The sequence below is a fragment of the Orbicella faveolata genome, unplaced genomic scaffold (assembly GCF_042242905.1).
Source record: "Orbicella faveolata isolate gen_17 unplaced genomic scaffold, um_ofav_v1 contig_12, whole genome shotgun sequence".
Classification (NCBI taxonomy): domain Eukaryota; kingdom Metazoa; phylum Cnidaria; class Anthozoa; order Scleractinia; family Merulinidae; genus Orbicella; species Orbicella faveolata.
This window is the reverse complement of record NW_028301539.1, coordinates 27949852-27968417: the sequence shown is the minus strand read 5'-3', so window position 1 is coordinate 27968417 and position 18566 is coordinate 27949852. Positions and strand designations below refer to the sequence as shown.

At 38.8% G+C, this 18566-nt stretch overlaps 1 protein-coding gene across 1 annotated transcript; it reads right to left on the bottom strand.

The window, feature by feature from the left end:
* Nucleotides 1–1270: 1270 nt before the first annotated feature.
* LOC110059851 (homogentisate 1,2-dioxygenase-like) lies at nucleotides 1271–16611 on the bottom strand. The gene is made up of 15 exons (XM_020766576.2): nucleotides 16567–16611; nucleotides 16428–16493; nucleotides 15744–15832; nucleotides 15476–15581; nucleotides 14788–14844; nucleotides 14458–14549; nucleotides 13659–13693; nucleotides 13369–13448; nucleotides 12752–12851; nucleotides 11902–12026; nucleotides 11545–11649; nucleotides 11304–11430; nucleotides 10228–10280; nucleotides 2683–2811; nucleotides 1271–1915 (listed from the first exon to the last, which is right to left on the bottom strand). Exons 1-15 carry the CDS (start codon nucleotides 16579–16581, stop codon nucleotides 1760–1762), a joined length of 1335 nt encoding a protein of 444 aa, XP_020622235.2. The 5' UTR covers nucleotides 16582–16611; the 3' UTR covers nucleotides 1271–1759.
* Between the last annotated feature and the right edge of the window lie 1955 nt (nucleotides 16612–18566).

The window sequence follows — 18566 nt, the reverse complement described above, 5'->3', positions numbered from 1 at the left end:
AAAGATTTTTTACAATAACTGTCTTATTTCTCGCGCGCTGACTGGTTCATTTTTATCATCGATAAGAGTACAGACGGATAAAATTTTAATTTATGCAAGCTTTCAAGTTCAACTTTCAGCTGTCAAACTGTCAACTTTTTAACCAATGAGACTTTGTGGACTTTTTTAAGTAGCCAATTAAAAAGCGAGAAAAGCTATTGACAATGTTCGCGTCATTTTGAATAAAATTCACTTGTCTTTGTTTACGGCAATTTTACGTCGTCTTTTCCCCTCATTTATTCCTGGCATTTGACCGTTTTGGGGTCGTTATTGTAAAAAACAAATTGACGTCAGTTTTTTATGCGACTGTCCTCTTATTGATGATAAATTGCGTCATAACATTGTCAAAGTGGCTGTGGAACCACGAGCCGCAGGCAATTTGTTTAAATAGCTTCCCGTTCAGCCAAGGTGAGGTGGTCTCGTGAACCAAGTGACGTCACCGGGTGAAGTTCGCGGTCAAGTCCAGGGAGACTGGATTTGAAAGCAGTAAAGAACAAATTTCACCCCAAATTATGTTCACTATGCCCTTACTTAACTGCTGCCAGTGAGTCACTTGACTTGAGAGACTCGGCAACAATCTCGTTCCTTTGCCAGTAGCGCGCTTGTTGACGCCACTGATGGAGACCTCTTAGCGCAAATGAAAATGAGCCAGCATTAAAATAGCGGTTTATACTAGTCTTCGCATGTTCAGAAACCATTACAATCTCGTACGTACAGCCTTCGTACCCCTTAAACAAATGGGGAGCTTTTTTATGAGTAGAACAATGGTTGTACAAGTGCGATATAGTACTTCATTTCTTTGCCGTCCTCTGCAAAAATGGAGTGTGAAATGACCAAATTCTGCGTATTCTATAAAGAACGTAGACCACGCAGGCTAATTTTCAAAATCAGTTTTCAGAATTTTGACGGCCCCTTATATATCAGTTTGGGAAAGCTCTGACGGTGACGGACAAACTACACGGCCGTCGTCGTTGCTTTTAGGCCCCGTTGTTCACACTACGCCGGAGAAATGTTTTCCGCCCCCACGAAAACGAAAAGCCGTCGTTTTCAAATTCCTCCGGTTTGAAGAGCGTTTTCGAAAAGTTCCGTTTTCGTAACGGATTAGTTTGGATACTAGGCCGAACCATAAAAATAAAGCTACGTTTACAAATTTCTTCGGCGTAGTGTCGACGGTGCCAAACTCCCTATTACTGCTGTTAAGCGCAAGCGCTGACCGATAACGCGCGGGCTCTTGAGCTAATAACACCCAACATTTATTCGATTAGCGTTTTGAGTCCACAATATCAATTGTTTCTAAATTTATATCTCATAATGTTAGCTCTGGTTACAAACGTCACGCAACGCTGAATTGGTCATGCAAGTCTCAAAATGATAATGATGACGACGGCGACGACGACGACGACGACGATGATGATGATGATGATGATGATGACGATGAACGCTTCTGGGCACGTAAGCGATGCGTGACGATTGTGAGACGACCAAATAAAACTGTGCACATGCACAAAAACTTTTCACTTTACTATGTAGAGAGAAAATAGATCTAGATAATTCTGGAAATCAAGATTGTCTCGTCGATTGTCATTTTCACTAATACATAGATTCTATAGTCATTGTTCCCTCTCATCTAACGTATCGCAACCTCTAATGATTATGTAAGAAAGGGCAGCTCGAAATGTTGGTTCAGGGGGACTGTAATGTCGGCGAATATTTTCCTCCTTCAGCTAGCTTTCTGCTCATCAGCCGGTTTCCAGTTGGGATTAAAGTGTTTCTTTATTGGCTCCCACACCTTGTAATAATCATGATCCACTTTTTGACAGGTTTCGTTGCCCCATTTGGTGACAGCCATGCTCAGACTGCTTTCAAACATGAACGCCTGACAAGGGATAGAAACATACTGATGTTATGGAGAGTTGAGGAATTCTTGAGTCGATATACTTTTAGCCCTACACAGCGAAGACAAGTGGCTGTATTTGTAAGAAAACAAATTTACACTGCGACTTCTGCAACCCCCAGGTCGCCTAAGTGAAGTAGAATAGCAAAGTAGAATAGAGAACTTCACTTGGACGTAACTGTAATACGATAGGAAATCGAGTTATTTCAGTTTTTAGTGGACAAAAACCTTGCTCCAGAATAATTTTAGGTATTTCACAGTCTTTTTGTTACATTTTCTTGTAGCTATAGATGTAAATAGTAACCTGAAAAAGCACCGGAAACAATTTCCCATAGGAACTCGAGATATATTTCAAAGTTCAGAGAAATTGTGCCAACACAGGTAAAATTTCATCATCAGTTTCATTCCACCAGTACTTTCACGTGTTTCACGTGAAGTTCAAAATTTGTTTTCGACATTTGGTCTTGTTAGAAACGATCTTTGTTTTGACATATTTGAAAGGGTCGTACAGAAGTTTGCGAAACGATGTAAATAATCAAAGTTTTCGTCCGCTAATGTTACTTGAACTTCTGGTGGATTCCTTCTTAACATTCTTTAAATCAGTTCCATTCTGAAAGGCTGTTTAGTTTTTATTGTCTGGGTGACAATGGTCATTGCAGTGGTACGAGGAAGCCTTCCATATCAGAGCGTTCACTGTATCGGTTGGCTATGGAAGCAGTTAAACAGTGCTGTTGTTTTATCGTACGTACCATAGTACCATCTGCTACTCGCTGAGGTTTCAACTCTCCTTCAGACGCCTTCTCAAAGCAATCCTTATCAGGCCCGTGGGGGGTCATCATACTGTGCAGACTACCACCCCCTGGAGAAAATCCTTCTTCCTGTAAGTAAGATCACGTTGAGGTAGGGATTAGTATCGTATAAACACGCTTTTCACTTTCACGATCAAATCACGAATTACTCCCCGTTACATCTAGCGTCTTAAAGATGGTTTCACGGTTAGGCGCATGTGCAAGCTATGACGCAAGGCAAATCAGTTCTATTGTTTATGCACCAATCGGAAGCGAGTATGTACACTGCGTGCGTAGTTTAGCTGTGAAAGTTTGCCGGTGAAATTTTTGCGTCAGCTGGTTGAGGCAATCGAGCGATTCGCAAGTTTTGTGAAGCTTATGCACTTTATGCTCTTTATACGTTATAGATTTTCCCCGTACTTGTCGAAATCGCAGTACGGATGATCGACAGAAACATATATACTTTTTAGCCCGATTCCAAACGTCGTGCCACTGCCGTGCCGAACTATATTCAAGAATTAAATTAAGCACTTAAGCACGGCACTGACACGACGTTTGAAACCACCCAATTGGACAGGCTGAATTATGTTCGGCAAGACTACTTAGCACGGCGGTAGCGCGACTTGGCTTCAAACGGCGCGCTCTTGCCGTGCCGAACTGAATTCATAGCCTGCTGCATCAGCTGCCGTTACTTTTAAGCATCTGAAATGGTCTTCCGCAAAGCAAACTTCTTCCGATCTTCGTCACGACTGAATTAAATTGGACGTTTGAAACTACTGCCGTTCATTTGCCATGCCACTGTCGGGCCAAACTAATTTGAGTTCAGCATGGCACGACAGTAGCACGACGTTTGGACGAAGCCTTACTCGACCTTAATTGTTTCCATTTTCACAATATAATGTTCGGTGGCATAAACAATGAAAGCAGTCGACTAGACTATGGCAAGCCGTTTGTAGCAAAATTCAATCCTTGCAATATATGTTTAATCCTTTAAATAATGGTTTTATTTAAACATATAAAAAGGCATTCAATCCAATGGCAAATAAAATTTTTGGTTCAATTCAATCTTTTAATTTTCATGATTCAATCCAATACCTGGAATATTGATTCAATCCAATACTTGAAATATTGATTCAATCCAATACCTGGAATATTGATTCAATCCAATACCTGAAATATTGATTCAATCCAATTCCTCGAATATTGATTCAATCCAATACCTCGAATATGGATGCAATCCAATACCTCGAATATTGATGCAATCCAATACCTCGAATATTGATTCAATCCAATACCTCGAATAATGATTCAATCCAATACCTCGAATATTGATGCAATCCAATACCTCGAATATTGATTCAATCCAATACCTCGAATATTGATGCAATCCAATACCTCGAATATTGATTCAATCCAATACCTCGAATAATGATGCAATCCACCTCGAATATTGATGCAATCCAATACCTCGAATATTGATTCAATCCAATACCTCGAATATTGATGCAATCCAATACCTCGAATATTGATTCAATCCAATACCTCGAATAATGATTCAATCCAATACCTCGAATATTGATTCAATCCAATACCTCGAATATTGATTCAATCCAATACCTCGAATATTGATTCAATCCAATACCTCGAATAATGATTCAATCCAATACCTCGAATATTGATTCAATCCAATACCTCGAATAATGATTCAATCCAATACCTCGAATATTGATGCAATCCAATACCTCGAATATTGATTCAATCCAATACCTCGAATATTGATGCAATCCACCTCGAATATTGATGCAATCTTCCTGGGCCGAGCGCGGCCAACAGGAACGAGAATAACTGAGCACTAGAGAGCACTGAAAACATGGCGGGCGAAGGAGAACTAGATTTAGAAGTCGAGTTTCCTAAGTTTCTTGCAGATGTCTTGGATAAAACGGAAATAATTTTTGAGAATTTTGACTCAGAAGTTGCAGAAGCGCACGCCGAAGTTCTTGATCAAACCATTAGTCTGCTTAGGTAAATGAGGTATTGCTACAACCGAGACACAAGGGACAACGAAAATTTAGATTCCATTGCTGTCGCTTTTGTCGATGTGCTCAGTGTGTTGCGTCGCAAAGCTATTACTCCGTCAATTTTTACTGCGGAATCCATTACGATAGAAAGCGAAAAAAGAGGAAAGCATGGAAGACCATTTCTTAAAATTCCTGTTGAGGTGCTTGAGAAACTTTGAGGACTAGGATTCGTCTGGACAACGATAACAGAGTTTCGAGATGGACAATTCACAGAAGAGTGACACACGGTATGGCCCGGGGGGGGGGGTACTTTGGGAATTTCTGGGTGGGGATGTGCCGCTGGGACCCTGGAACCCTTAGCTTATACCAGAGCTAGGTCGGCTGAATTTTGCTACCCCATACTAGACTAAACTCCCCAAATCCCCCCATCTATCGACACTGTTGAGGCTGATTTGCATAAATTTAAACTTGCCGATTTGATTTTTTTATATTTTTGAGTGACAATTCCTGGTTTCCCTAGTCTAGATAAAATCTTCAAACCAACTAGTCAGTTTTGTGAAAAATTATACCCTATTCTAGACCCAAACACTCTGATTTATATACCCTATCCAAGAGTAAACTGCTTGAAAACCATACCCTTCAGAGCGTCACATACCTATATAGACCATATAGGCAATGCCGCCCCCGGGCGGTATGGCTTAGAAGATGTGAGGGGTTTCGACGGCTTAGCTGATAAGGAACCAAAATCAGTCAAGAGTACATTTCTAACCACAGGAGTGCTACTGGATATAACTTCATTGCAGGTTTCTTTAAGTCCAGTGGGTTATGGGTTCAACGGGGAAGAATAAGAGAAAGGTTAACAAAATTAGATCCCCAAAATACTGTCTTGAGATGGGGTGCGTAAATTCGCTTTGGCATCTGGATGGACATCACTCTCTGATCCGATGGAAAATACTAATTCACGGCTGTATAGACGGATTTTCTCGGAGAATAACGTTTTTGAAATGTAGTGCCAACAATAAAGCAGAATTGTTTCTGGATGCTGTTAAGAGAGACGGAGAATTTTGGCCTTTCAGAGTACGAGTATATCATGGTGTTGAAAACGTTGGTGTGTGCGATACAACAGTGCAGGTTAGAAGAGAGGAGAGGGGCAGCTTCACTGCTGGGCCATCAACACAACCAACAAACTGAAAGATTGTGGAGGGATGTTTTCCGTTGTGCTTCCCACTTGTACTTTTACACTTTTTATAGCATTGAATTGTCAGGCATCCTGGACACTGATAATTCAGTGCATCTTTTCACCTTAAACTTAGTTTTTCAACCAAGGATAAGCCAAGCTCTTTGCCAGTTCACTGAAGCTTTCAGCCACCAAAATGTAAGAACAGAAAAAAACTGGTTGCCATACCAAATGTGGCTTATCATATGATGCAGCTTGAAAACCCCCTTTCAAATGGAAAGTCATATGATTTTGAATACTATGGTGATGATCCTGATGGTCCAACTCCATTGGACAGTGATAACAATGTTGTAGTTGAAGAAATTGACCTGGGACAACATGATTCAGTGCAGTCATTTGTATTGGAAAGGTTAGATCCCTTAAAAGAATCAAGTCAAATGGGAGTAGACATCTTCCAAGAGGCTCTAGAACTTGTGACAGTTAAACTTGGGCAACTGACAATTGCATAATACTACATGTGTGTGGGCTGGGTAAAGGAGATTATGGCCCCACTAAAGTATTTTTGCAACTCAATTCACAACAGAAAACTTCAACCTGTATCAAGTAAATTATTTTCTCATCTTTCTTTTCATTGATATACAAAACTCAGAAACTGCTTGAATTACAGAATGCCTAACATCTAGCAACACAACTAAACTGAAGAGAAATCAGGGCATCTTAGAACTGCCATGTGCACTACTCTGTCTTGTAGATTTTTCAGGTGCTTATGAAAACAGATGTTAAAATGTTGCAAGGTTAATTTGTTATCTTATTTTCAAAAGTACCCAGGACACAAGACTAAATTCTTGGTGCAATGGCATAATCGCTACTAACAGGTCTCATGTCACTAGCCAAAACTAACTTTGCACCAGCCAGCCTTTTTAATACACAGTTTCACTGACTTTTTTATGAGAGTGGTCAATCTTGGACATTTCTTGTTGCATCTAAAATGTTAATAATAATCACTAAGAAAATTTCACTCCCACAAACACGAATCCTGCTTTTCTTGAATATGCTTATGTTCAATCTCTGATGTACTTCTATCAGTGGTACCATTTTCTTTTATCTCCGTTTAATAGTTAAATATTTATCATGTGCTTATTAAGGCAATTATTTCCATGAAATCCGCTCATAGTTTCCCAGTTTTCATTAGTTTCTATTCTCTTCAGGTTTACTTTGTCAGGATAATTCTCAATTTTGTTTTCATCCAGTAGACCAGTACTCCATTCCATCATGATTGTCACAATGGCTAGCGAAAGTGCAAAATCTTCTATTCAAAACTGAAATGTGTGGCTAGTTGGCAGTAGTGTTAGCCTTGAGCACTGGGTACCCGATAACATTCACAACAAATTGGTGCAATGTTCGTCATAGAATATCAAGAAAAACATCGTTTTTAGGAAAGAAGTACCACAGGTGGGTTAAATAATGCAAAACATGAGACAACAAAATTGAAAAACTTAAAACACATCCCAATGTTCAGTGATTGCTGTCTTGTAAAATGTAAAGGTTCTTATTTCAAAAATAACATAAAGCCAGGTTTACACAAACAGTTTTTGTGAGAAAAATGTTTGACTGTGTACATAGCACTGCAAAAATTTTGTTTACAGTTCAAAGTTTAGTGTGCCAGTAATGATTGGACAGCAGAAATATGCACAATACCAAAGACCAATGTGGTAGCACAATTTGCCACAGTTTATGTTATTTGCCACAAAAAGCTAGCACACACAGCTTTTAATAAACAAATATGTTCGTCACATAAAAATTGGTTAACTTACATCTACAAAAGCGACAGTAATGGAATCTAAATTCTCCGTGTCCCTTGTGTCTCGGTTGTAGCAATACCTCATTTACCTAAGCAGACTAATGGTTTGATCAAGAACTTCGGCGTGCGCTTCTGCAACTTCTGAGTCAAAATTCTCAAAAATTATTTCCGTTTTATCCAAGACATCTGCAAGAAACTTAGGAAACTCGACTTCTAAATCTAGTTCTCCTTCGCCCGCCATGTTTTCAGTGCTCTCTAGTGCTCAGTTACTCTCGTTCCTGTTGGCCGCGCTCGGCCCAGGAAGATTGCATCAATATTCGAGGTGGATTGCATCAATATTCGAGGTATTGGATTGAATCATTATTCGAGGTATTGGATTGAATCAATATTCGAGGTATTGGATTGCATCCATATTCGAGGTATTGGATTGAATCAATATTCGAGGAATTGGATTGAATCAATATTTCAGGTATTGGATTGAATCAATATTCCAGGTATTGGATTGAATCAATATTTCAAGTATTGGATTGAATCAATATTCCAGGTATTGGATTGAATCATGAAAATTAAAAGATTGAATTGAACCAAAAATTTTATTTGCCATTGGATTGAATGCCTTTTTATATGTTTAAATAAAACCATTATTTAAAGGATTAAACATATATTGCAAGGATTGAATTTTGCTACAAACGGCTTGCCATACTAGACGGGGCTAAAACCACGAGTTGCACTTCGACAAACATTCATTTTCGGTTGAAACCGTAGTTGTTCCTATCTAGCCTTGCTCACGTACACCAGCAAGCTGTTATTGTTAAGTTTCCAAAACAACGGGCTCGTTACTTCCGGGTTGTAGCCTCCTGCTGAGAGTCGAAACTAGCAGGTGTGTCTACAAGTTTTCATAAGACAATCGATATTTTCAGTAGGTCAAATCCTGTGTACACACCACCAGGTAAATTTTGTCGAAATTCTAAAATACTCATGGAGGAGAAAACATGGCGATCAGTAACTTAGTACCGGGTCAACTGGCATTGCACAATGCTGGTGTATTTTGCGACTCCAAATACAAGGTATGTTATGAACTGCCTCGGTGACCAGCTCCCAGTTGGCTTGATAGCTCAGTTAGTATAGCACTGCACAGGTATTGCAGAGGATCCCGATCAAGCCTGAATTTTTTTATGGCTTGAGTTTCGCAACTGCCACAGTTGCGTGTATAACTACGATGATTTCTTACATCTTAAGAATCCGATAAACGTCCAAACAGACCCTCGTTACTTACGGATTTAGTTTAATAGAAGCCTACTCCCAGTGACCTCATGGTTAGTGCGTTCGTTTCAGTTCCGTAACGAGCGGTCCAGGTTCGAGCCCTAAACCAGGGACATTGTGTTGTATTACTAGGCATGACACTTTACTCTCACAGTGCCTCTCTCCACCCAGGTGTGTAAATGGGTACCGGCGAACTTAATGCTGGGGGTAACCCTGCGATGTGCTAGGATCCCATTCAGGGGAGAGTAGAATACTCCTAGTCGCTTCATGCTACTGAAACCGGGATAAGCTCCAGCCTGATGGGCCACTTGGCTCGTATACAGACTTGACCTTTTTTTATTCCTATCACAATTTTCAGAGGGTAGTAACTTTCGAATACTTTCTATACTTTTGGAAGTATACCATATTCAGGCCTAATCGCTCACGAACTCAAAAGAAAAGATAAAACTTGTGGAAAAGAATGTCTATTACACCAGAAAAAGGGAATATCATGTCTAATTTTGGGTCACCTAAAACAAACTTCAAGCCAGTTTGGTACACCTCGCTCCATCTGTTATTTCCGTGGTTTCATAATAACCAGCCAAGTTAGTTAGCCAATGGTCAGAGAGAATTATTCCAGTGTTTGAGGGATTTCTTCTTGTAAAGTAGCTCAGTCATGGTATTTTACGGTATTTAGTAATTTTGGCAAAATACAAAATTATCTCTAAATTAAAGGAAACCTGAAAATAGTAGTTAACTCAGATAGAAAACAGCAAAGGGATAATAATAACCCATAAAGGAACAAGGATGGTTAAGGATGGAGAAGATTGACACGGATTACAAACGACAAACTTGAAAAATTTAGCCTAAACTTTTCGAGATGCGCAAACCGTGACGTAACTCCTTTAAGTGGTCGCAGTATTATAACTTTCGAGAAGTGCTTTCGGGTAGTCGCTTCTTTCGTAATACAGAATTTACAAGCGTTAAAACAATGGAAACATTTGCTTAGTAAAATCTGTGTCGTCTTTATCTGATCAAACTCGCGACTCATTCACTCGGAAGCGCTAAACTTTTTTTTCCTAAATTTCTCAGATCAGCTATTTCTTCTTTGCAGCTTGAAGCAAGTTAAATCCCTTATTAAGCCATTGCTGCAGCAAAACGGCCACTTGTTATAGCTGTATGAAAAATTTGCTTTCGCAGCCACATGATTTAGGACCATTTAGAGTTTTCTGTGCATAGACAAATTTACACTGAAATGTTCACCCTACCTTCGCTTCGTATTTTCCATAAATCAAGCCCATGAATTCACTCATACAGTTTCCTGTTTAGGACAGTGGAGAGAAATAGCAGTACATTATAAGTATAACTGGATGATTTCCTTCTATTCAGTCTGTAAGTACATTACATTATTCTATTCATTCAACCTTAACGAGCCTTTGTCCTGGGAAATTGCGGAACAGTCGAAATCACTTACAGTTATACTAGCATTACATCTGACTATTTCGCCTAAGGTTTATCGGGTCTTTATTTATACTTTGTCGCCAACTGCTACAAAACAACTCGTTATTCTGTTACTGTGGGAGCAAGTCATTTACAGCAGTTTATTATATAGACACGAATGTTTTACTTGAAAATACACCATTGGTAAAATTCATACGAATCTACATCTGCGACCGGAGTGATGTATTTTCCATATCCTGACTAGCGTAGCGTACGAACGCAGACGTATTTCCTGCTGTAGCTTGTCTAGTCTCTCTGCCGGAAATGCGTCTGGCTTCGCAGGCTACGCTTGTGAGGATATTGATGACGTGGTTTCCCGCTTTTTCAGGGTTGTTTGCACAAAGTTAGTTTGTCTATGTAATAAAAAGAAAATTACACGGTGGCTTGAAGATATTGAGCTCGTTCGTAAAATAAAGTTTCGTAAAAAAAATTCAGGTGTAATAAGTCAAATTGTTGTTCTTGTGTATTGATTGGTTCGTGCTTACGATCAATTAGTGGACAGACGTATAAATGATGTCATAAACATTTTTTGTTACTTCATTCATGTAAAACAGATAGATTCCATGTTGCCATGCGTCTGTTCAGTAATAATTGATCACAGAAGTCATCAACATGTGGTAAGAACATCAGTGACACGCTCGGCTATCGCCTCGTCTGCCACTTTTTTTGTTCTCGCCTGATTTTGACACCATCTGTGATCAAATACTGAACAGACGCACCACAACATGGAATCTAATTCTTAAATAATACACACCCAGTACAATAGCGAGAATACAGATGCTATAGTCTTAAAAGATATAATCTGTTACTTTTCCTGACAAACCAGCATTGTGCACACACTTACGGTGGTAATAAGGTGGTCTGAAGGTGTTCTCAGCAACACTCCATCTTGGTGGAAATATAACAAAGTCTGCTATAGCAGTTCCTGATCTTAAACTGGGACAAGTAAGAACAGTGAAAACTGATGGGTCCTAGGAAACAAAAATCTTTATGTGAGTTCCGCTGTCAAGAATTGCAGAACCACTGGCTGTGAAAAAAAAATGGTTTATAATTATTTGTAAACAGGAGAGAGCTGGCGTACTCACAACGTGGTCAAAGGAAACTGTGTTGATGACATTATAACAACTTAGATCATACTTGTATGGAGCGTAGTTACCATGCCATGCCACAACATCAAATGCAGAGTGACCCTAAAAGAGAACAAAAGTGTTCAAAAGGTAACATTCTAAATAATTTTACTACATGTAAGTTCACTTTGATAAGCTGTAAAGGTAAGGAACTTCCACCAAGGCAAATTAACTCAACTAGCCAGCTGTCCTGAATGAACAATGGATTTTCTAGACTTCATTAAGTATCTTTCTTTTCCCTGTGGCTGGGGTCCAATTTTTCTTTACTAATGTACACTTCATAACAATACCTTTGGGAGATTAGTAATCAAGTACCTGAAGAGCTTTGAATAGTTTTCCTTGGAATTTGCTGATCACAGTGAAGCCAGATGACACATCTCTGTCTTCAAACCACGCCACAGGTGTCAGGAAGTCACGCGGGTTTGCCAGTCCATTAGCACCTGATAATAACATACTTATTATATTAAAATGCCTTTAATCTTATTCACATCAACTTTGCACAATGTCATTGTATTTAAAAAAAAAAAAACATTATTAGCGCTGAATTGCTTTAGGAACAAATCCTCAAATAGCTGGGATCTCTTACTATCAGTTTCTCAGCGTCTACAATAATTATTGCTTCTATCCCCTACACTACTAAACCTGCCCCACCCTCTCTACTTCTCTTCATCCCTCTCACTCTCTCTTCCACCCTCAGAAGACCTTCCTGTCCTGCATCCAATTTTTTTTTTGCCAAAGTCTCAAGAAGACTCTTGGTGAGTTTAAAGTGAGATAGATCTCAACATTTTCAGCTACAGGTACCATAGGCAATCTTGCCAAGATTTCAAAAGGCACATCAAACATCTCCACAATCTTGGCAAAAATATTACACAGGAGTCATTTGGGCTAATAGCTAGTAACATTAAAAATTAAACATCCACTAAAAATAAGCCATGCAATGAAGCATAACAACATGCACATTTGGTTGTGTTGTTCCATAAAATATTCATTCCCCTCCCACCAAGGGTTTCTCAAGAGCCTGACCACACTCGTCACCCACCCGTTTTTTCCATCATCTCCCTTGACCAAGAATTATCAATATCTCCTGGGGGTGGGTATAGATACTTTCTGGAACCACATGAACAGAAGAAAGAAAAACAATCCAAAGCATTTACACTGTCAATACCTATTGGTCCCAGATTGGGCAGAACAAAATGAGCATCAAACACTTCCAGAATGTACCCTCTTGATGGTTCACTGATCTCCACTGAAAACCTTATCCCTTGCTGCAAAATGATGTATAAAATAATAAAAAATATATAACAACAACAACAACAACAACTTTACATAAAATATTTCAGTGTCTATAGGATCTAGCACCTGTGGAGCACAGGTGCTAATTGGGTACAAGCTAAGACCTCTTTTGATTCCAAAACTGGCTGCTTATATGTCCAGACTGTCATCTGTACCTAGGCATGCTCTAAATACTATGCAAGGGAAAATCAAGTTATTTGACTGTGAGTATGAGTACCAGGGGGGCTGAGAAGAAGTGAAATGGAAAGAGAGACTGCTGCCCACCTAATGTGCATTGGGTTTGAAACTTAAACCCAGGTAGCATCCTGTGGGGGTTGAGTTTTAGTTATTTCTCCAACTGGTTTTCCTCCCCTCTCAAAAACTAAGTGAACATTCACAAATTCCAACAAATTGTGTTCCTTATTGGTAAGCATAGCAGGGTAGCTAGAACCTTGACACATCTATTTACCGATCAAAAGTTATTTATTTAATAATATAATAAATAATTACCTGGATAATACATATTTCATTTGGTTTCACTTCCATTTTACCAAACTCAGTTGTGACCATTAAAACACCCTTCTGAGGAACTGTAAATTTTAAAAATTTTGGGTGTTACATAATATATTGAACATTACCATTAGGGATAAATACTTAATTTTCAATTTTATGAGTTTTTTTACTGGGATTATTGTTTGGGTGGGTGAGGGTACTTCTTATTAAAAATTAAATATGCTGATTATTTTGTCTAAGAATTCCCAATAATAATACACTTTGTACTGTTCAGTAATTATACTCACCTATAAGGAAATCTCCATCAGAATTGTAGAAACACCTGAAAAGAAAGCCAAAGGAGACTTTAGAATACAATCAGACCCTGTATCCAAGATTCAAGATGTCCAAGATTCCTGTACCAAAAAAGTGATGACTGAACGGTTTTGCTTAAGGTGGCTCCCTGTAGCTTTACGATCGCATGTGCGCTAAGGACGAAAGCTCAAGTAATCTAAGCACGCTCAAAGGAAAACATCAGTGTTTTTCGGTATTTTATGACATCAACGTGTGCACAAAAAGCAAAACTGACAGTGAATTTTCTCACGTTTCCTTCAGTGAAATTCTGTAACACTTGGCAGACTAGTAGTAAATGTTTTACTTTAGTCGACGTTTGTTTTTCAAGGAAATCTTGTACACCAGTTTTTTTGCAGCGATACATAAATTTGCAAAAATCGAAAAAACTGTCTTTACAAACCTACTTTTTTGTGCTTAAAATTCATATACCACAGGATGCAATACCTGTGAAAATTTTGGAAGATTTCACCAAAGGAAATTCAACAAATTGCAAATTTAATAATCCCATTTATAATTCAAGACTAAAACCCATACTTTTAACAGAGATGATAGTAATCATTGCTTATTACATGTAATAAGTTTGAGAGGACTGGGTGTAAAAACGAATGAAAAAACGGCATTCAAAACATAACACTTGTACGTGCACCACCATAAATGATTACCCTCTGGAGCCACCTTAATACAAGTAAACACAAACTAAACAAGCATTAACACCTACAAGTAAGTGAAAAACCAAAATTATCAGTTTCTTACTTGTCTTTCATTGAAACATCACAACAATAGACATGGACTGCAACCCCATGCCGTGAGCGAGAATCCCCAGCGCCACATATGGTGTGCAAACCCTGAAAATAAAATTATAAAGAAATAAATTCTGAGATCATTTAACTAGCTCATTAGGAAATTATTTATTGACTGATTTTTTTAAAGCTTAATGTTGCAAAAAAAGATATTTACTTAATAGTAACTAACTTGTACTTCTTGTAGGAACATGAAAGTTTTCAGTGAACAACTTAGTCAGTCCGCACATGCAGCAGCCTGTTTATTAAGTAAAAATTAACTATGTCACATCCCTCAACATACTTGTGTGAAGTCAATGTTGCTGCCATCAGCAGGGATGTCAAATGGTTTCCATCGCAGCTGAGGTAAAAAGAAAAGACATTACTTTATCACTGGTCTTATTTATTAGTTCATAATATCTGCTGATCTTGTTATAGTAAGATCAATCAATTAATGACCACAATATGATCAGTAGTTTCCAAAAAGTTTACTTTAGGATGAATAAATAAGTCAATCAGTAGACATTACAATATTTATTTGCAAGCACTAGTCTGTTCATAGAAGTTCCAAGTACTGTAAAAGCATAAAGAAACTCCTAACATCCTTCTTAATTTTCTATCTAGTTCTTTGAGAAAATTTGTAACAGAGAGGGGGCTAACATTACAGAGAAAAGGATTGTGTTGACTCTATGATTAGATGGTAAACATAAAAAAATATCCATGCAAAAGACTGTTAAAAAGTAACTTATGTATATGATAAAGATATAAAGACATGTAACTTGGACAGGGGCATGTAGACTTCATAATTCATCATTTTGAAAATTGTTCATACCTTTTTGATTTGTCTCTGTCAGCTAACTTTCTTGGAAAGCAAAGGGATTTAATTAACAAAAGGGGAGGGGGAGAGGGTGACCTATTTAATGGGAGAACTTACTAGATCTGTAACTTACAGTAAAAGAAGAGTGTTGTGTATTCTCTTGGTTTAGTCTCACCTGATTAGGATTAGGGTCACATTCATCCCAGGAATGAGTTAGACCTCCCTGATCTGTCTTTACATAAGGTTTGTGAACAGCTGCTGGTCTGATACGGTATAGCCAGCTACAGTGTGCAAAAAAATATCAGGTACATAAATGTCTTATTAGGTCTGAAATCTGAGCACCCAGCAGACCCTTTCAGGGATCAGATATTTTTTCCCCATACTGGAGAGTTAAATTATAAGTACTTTGGAAACTGACCGATCTAAGCCTGGACCAAACATACCTCCTGCAGTTGTAGTCCCTTGTGGCAGTGAAAGCCGTGCCTGATAGCTGCTCAGCATACAAGCCATAAGGGCATTTCTGAGGACTGTTCTGTGAATGAAGAGAACATTGCTTTAATAAGAAACTTACCATGTAAGCCCTTAGTAACTTATTTGACACTTTGGAAAAGATAGAAGTATTTTACCTTCAGGGACTATTCCACTTTATATCTCTGACTGCTCCCCCCCCCCCCCCCTCCAACACCATATTGATGACGTAAGCCAAAATATGTGTGCCCCCTAAAAAGTATCAATAAAGATACTGATAATGGTGAATTCCGCCCCCCACCCCCTAAGAAATAACCCCATTTTCTGACCCTTACAGGAATAAGCTATTTTCCTTCAATTCCAACACCGCCCGGAAAAAAATATCCAAAAGATCGGACTATGCCGACGGGGGGAGGAGGGGGATGTAAGCCCGGGGTGTGAGTTCTTGTACCTCCCGATAACTCAACCCCAACGTCGTTTCCCTTTGATCTATGTCACCGCAATTTTACCCTCGATATCTCTAACTCCTGATTTTCCATTTGACGTGATCATGGGAAGTTTTCAAACAAGAACTGAACAGTCGTACCTGTACTCGACCTCGTACTCGGACTCAAATCTTAAGGAATCGAACGTCAATCCACAATATTCAATCGACTTACTCGTCCTTTTGGAAGCGCATCCGGTAAGGCTTCGGAGGAAAACTCATTTCCAAAACCTGACAAGTACTTTAAAGAGTTTAAGAAGCATTAGTATTAATTTTATCCTCTGCTTCAAGGTAAGCCATAAAGATATTCTTACTTTTAGTTCCGCCATTTTGAATTTCTTTGTTCTTCAGACGAACACCAAAGAATTGTGGGTAATAGCCACGTTTAGTGATTTCTGATTGGTCTGTTAAACCACACCTTCGGGCACTCCTCCGTTACATGTCATGTTCACTATCACGCAATCTTTCTTGAGAAGCGGTTTTCGTGCTTTACAGAAAACAAATGCTTTAGAAATTAACATTTTTATTTAGTTGCACTGTTTATTAGCACAGCGCTGGATAACTAGAAACAAGCAATGCTTTTTCCTGATTATTCCACACCTGGAAATGTGTACAAATTAAAAGTGGCTCTATTTACTCATAAAATTTTAAATGACTCAACAAACATTCCAACTATATTCCATAGAACCCTTACTCAGGCATCTGAAGTCCATACCTACAATACAAGATTTGCTGCGAATTTGAATTTTCATAGGCCAAAAGTAAATAATAACTATGGGTCCTCTACTTTCTCTTTTGTTACATCAAAACTTTGGGAAATTATTCCAACAGAATTTAAAAAACTGCCTTACACTTCCTTTTATAAGCAATATAAACTATACCTTTTAAATACTCAATATTACTCTTCTGCATTATGATTTATTCATTTAACTTGTTTATTTCGAATACTTTTGTTATTCACATTTTACTTCCTTTATTGCATTGTTTCTATTAATTGATGTGTCTTGTCTTTTATTTTTGAACGTGTCAGTGACCAACACGATAGCATATGCTTCTTTGGTCACTAAGCACATTTTGTTTTGGTTTTATTATTATTATATTTTCCTTATTTTTAATTAATGAATTTTTTGTAATAGTGTGCGATAGTGAAATATGTCTGTAAATAGTGTCAATTAATAAAATCTGAATCTGGATTGACCCTCCTCTCCCAGGCGTTCAGTCACATGATCGGGGCGTAGCACGAAAAAGTGCAGTATTCCGATAATAGCGGAGTTCCGCCGGCCCGAGGGGTTGCCAAGTGGGGCACCATATTAATAGGAACCTGTGAATTGCTTTTCTTATGGTCATCATGGTTAACGGTATTGTCCTGGGAGCCTACGCACAACGACAACGACAAAGTCGGGCAACATGGCAGCCATACTTCAGCTTCAGATACCAGGACGGGACGAGCTAGGACGGCTACCGGAAGTAAATTGACTCAACCGGGCATGCGCACGAGAACTCTCGCCTAATCTCACTGCCGTCATTCTCGTCCCCAGAGCCTCCGTTTCTTTTGGTCACGTGGTCGGAGAAACGGAGGGCTCTGGTAGCAGCCATAACCGGATGTCCGTAAATCACGGACATCCGGTAACGCATGCGTAATTTTGGCCTGTATATCTGCTCATGCTCAGAAACTGATCCTGAGCGAGGGGAGAGAGGAATAGAGAGTATTCTTCAGATGTAAACAGATCGGAACGCTGACATGTGTTTTCACTTCGCTGAAGTTAGGTGATTTAGAGTTAAAAAGAGAGTAGAAAGCGGCCTTAAATGCCGTCGCCGCTTCAAACACGATTGCCAGCGTGTGTAATATTTTACCAACGGGTTTCGCGGTGCATTTTGTGGTGGACCGTCCAGAAAAATTCAGGAATCGATAGCTGTGTTCTTGTTGTTTCTTCTCTTCATATTCGATAAAAAGGAGAAGTTTAAAGAGCGAGGTGCAGTTGTGAAAGCTTTCAAGCAAAGTAATCAGGATACGGCATGTATTACGTCTATCGATGACACGGTAAAATTTGTTTATGGACACACGGAAGCGTTTGTGGAAATCAGCCGTGGAAATTGCATCACTGACCAGAGGATTTAAATATAAGCCGTGCTGATAGATGAAGGGAAAATTTTTTAATGGTAAGAACTATTTACTTCCTGGTTATTTACATAGGTCTGTAAGCTGCAGTAGAATAAAAATCTGTTGAACTCAGAAGAGTCTTGTTGTATTGGAGTTTTGCTCATGTTTCCTTGCAAGGAATGTAATAAAGGTGCTCACTTTCATAGGATCTTT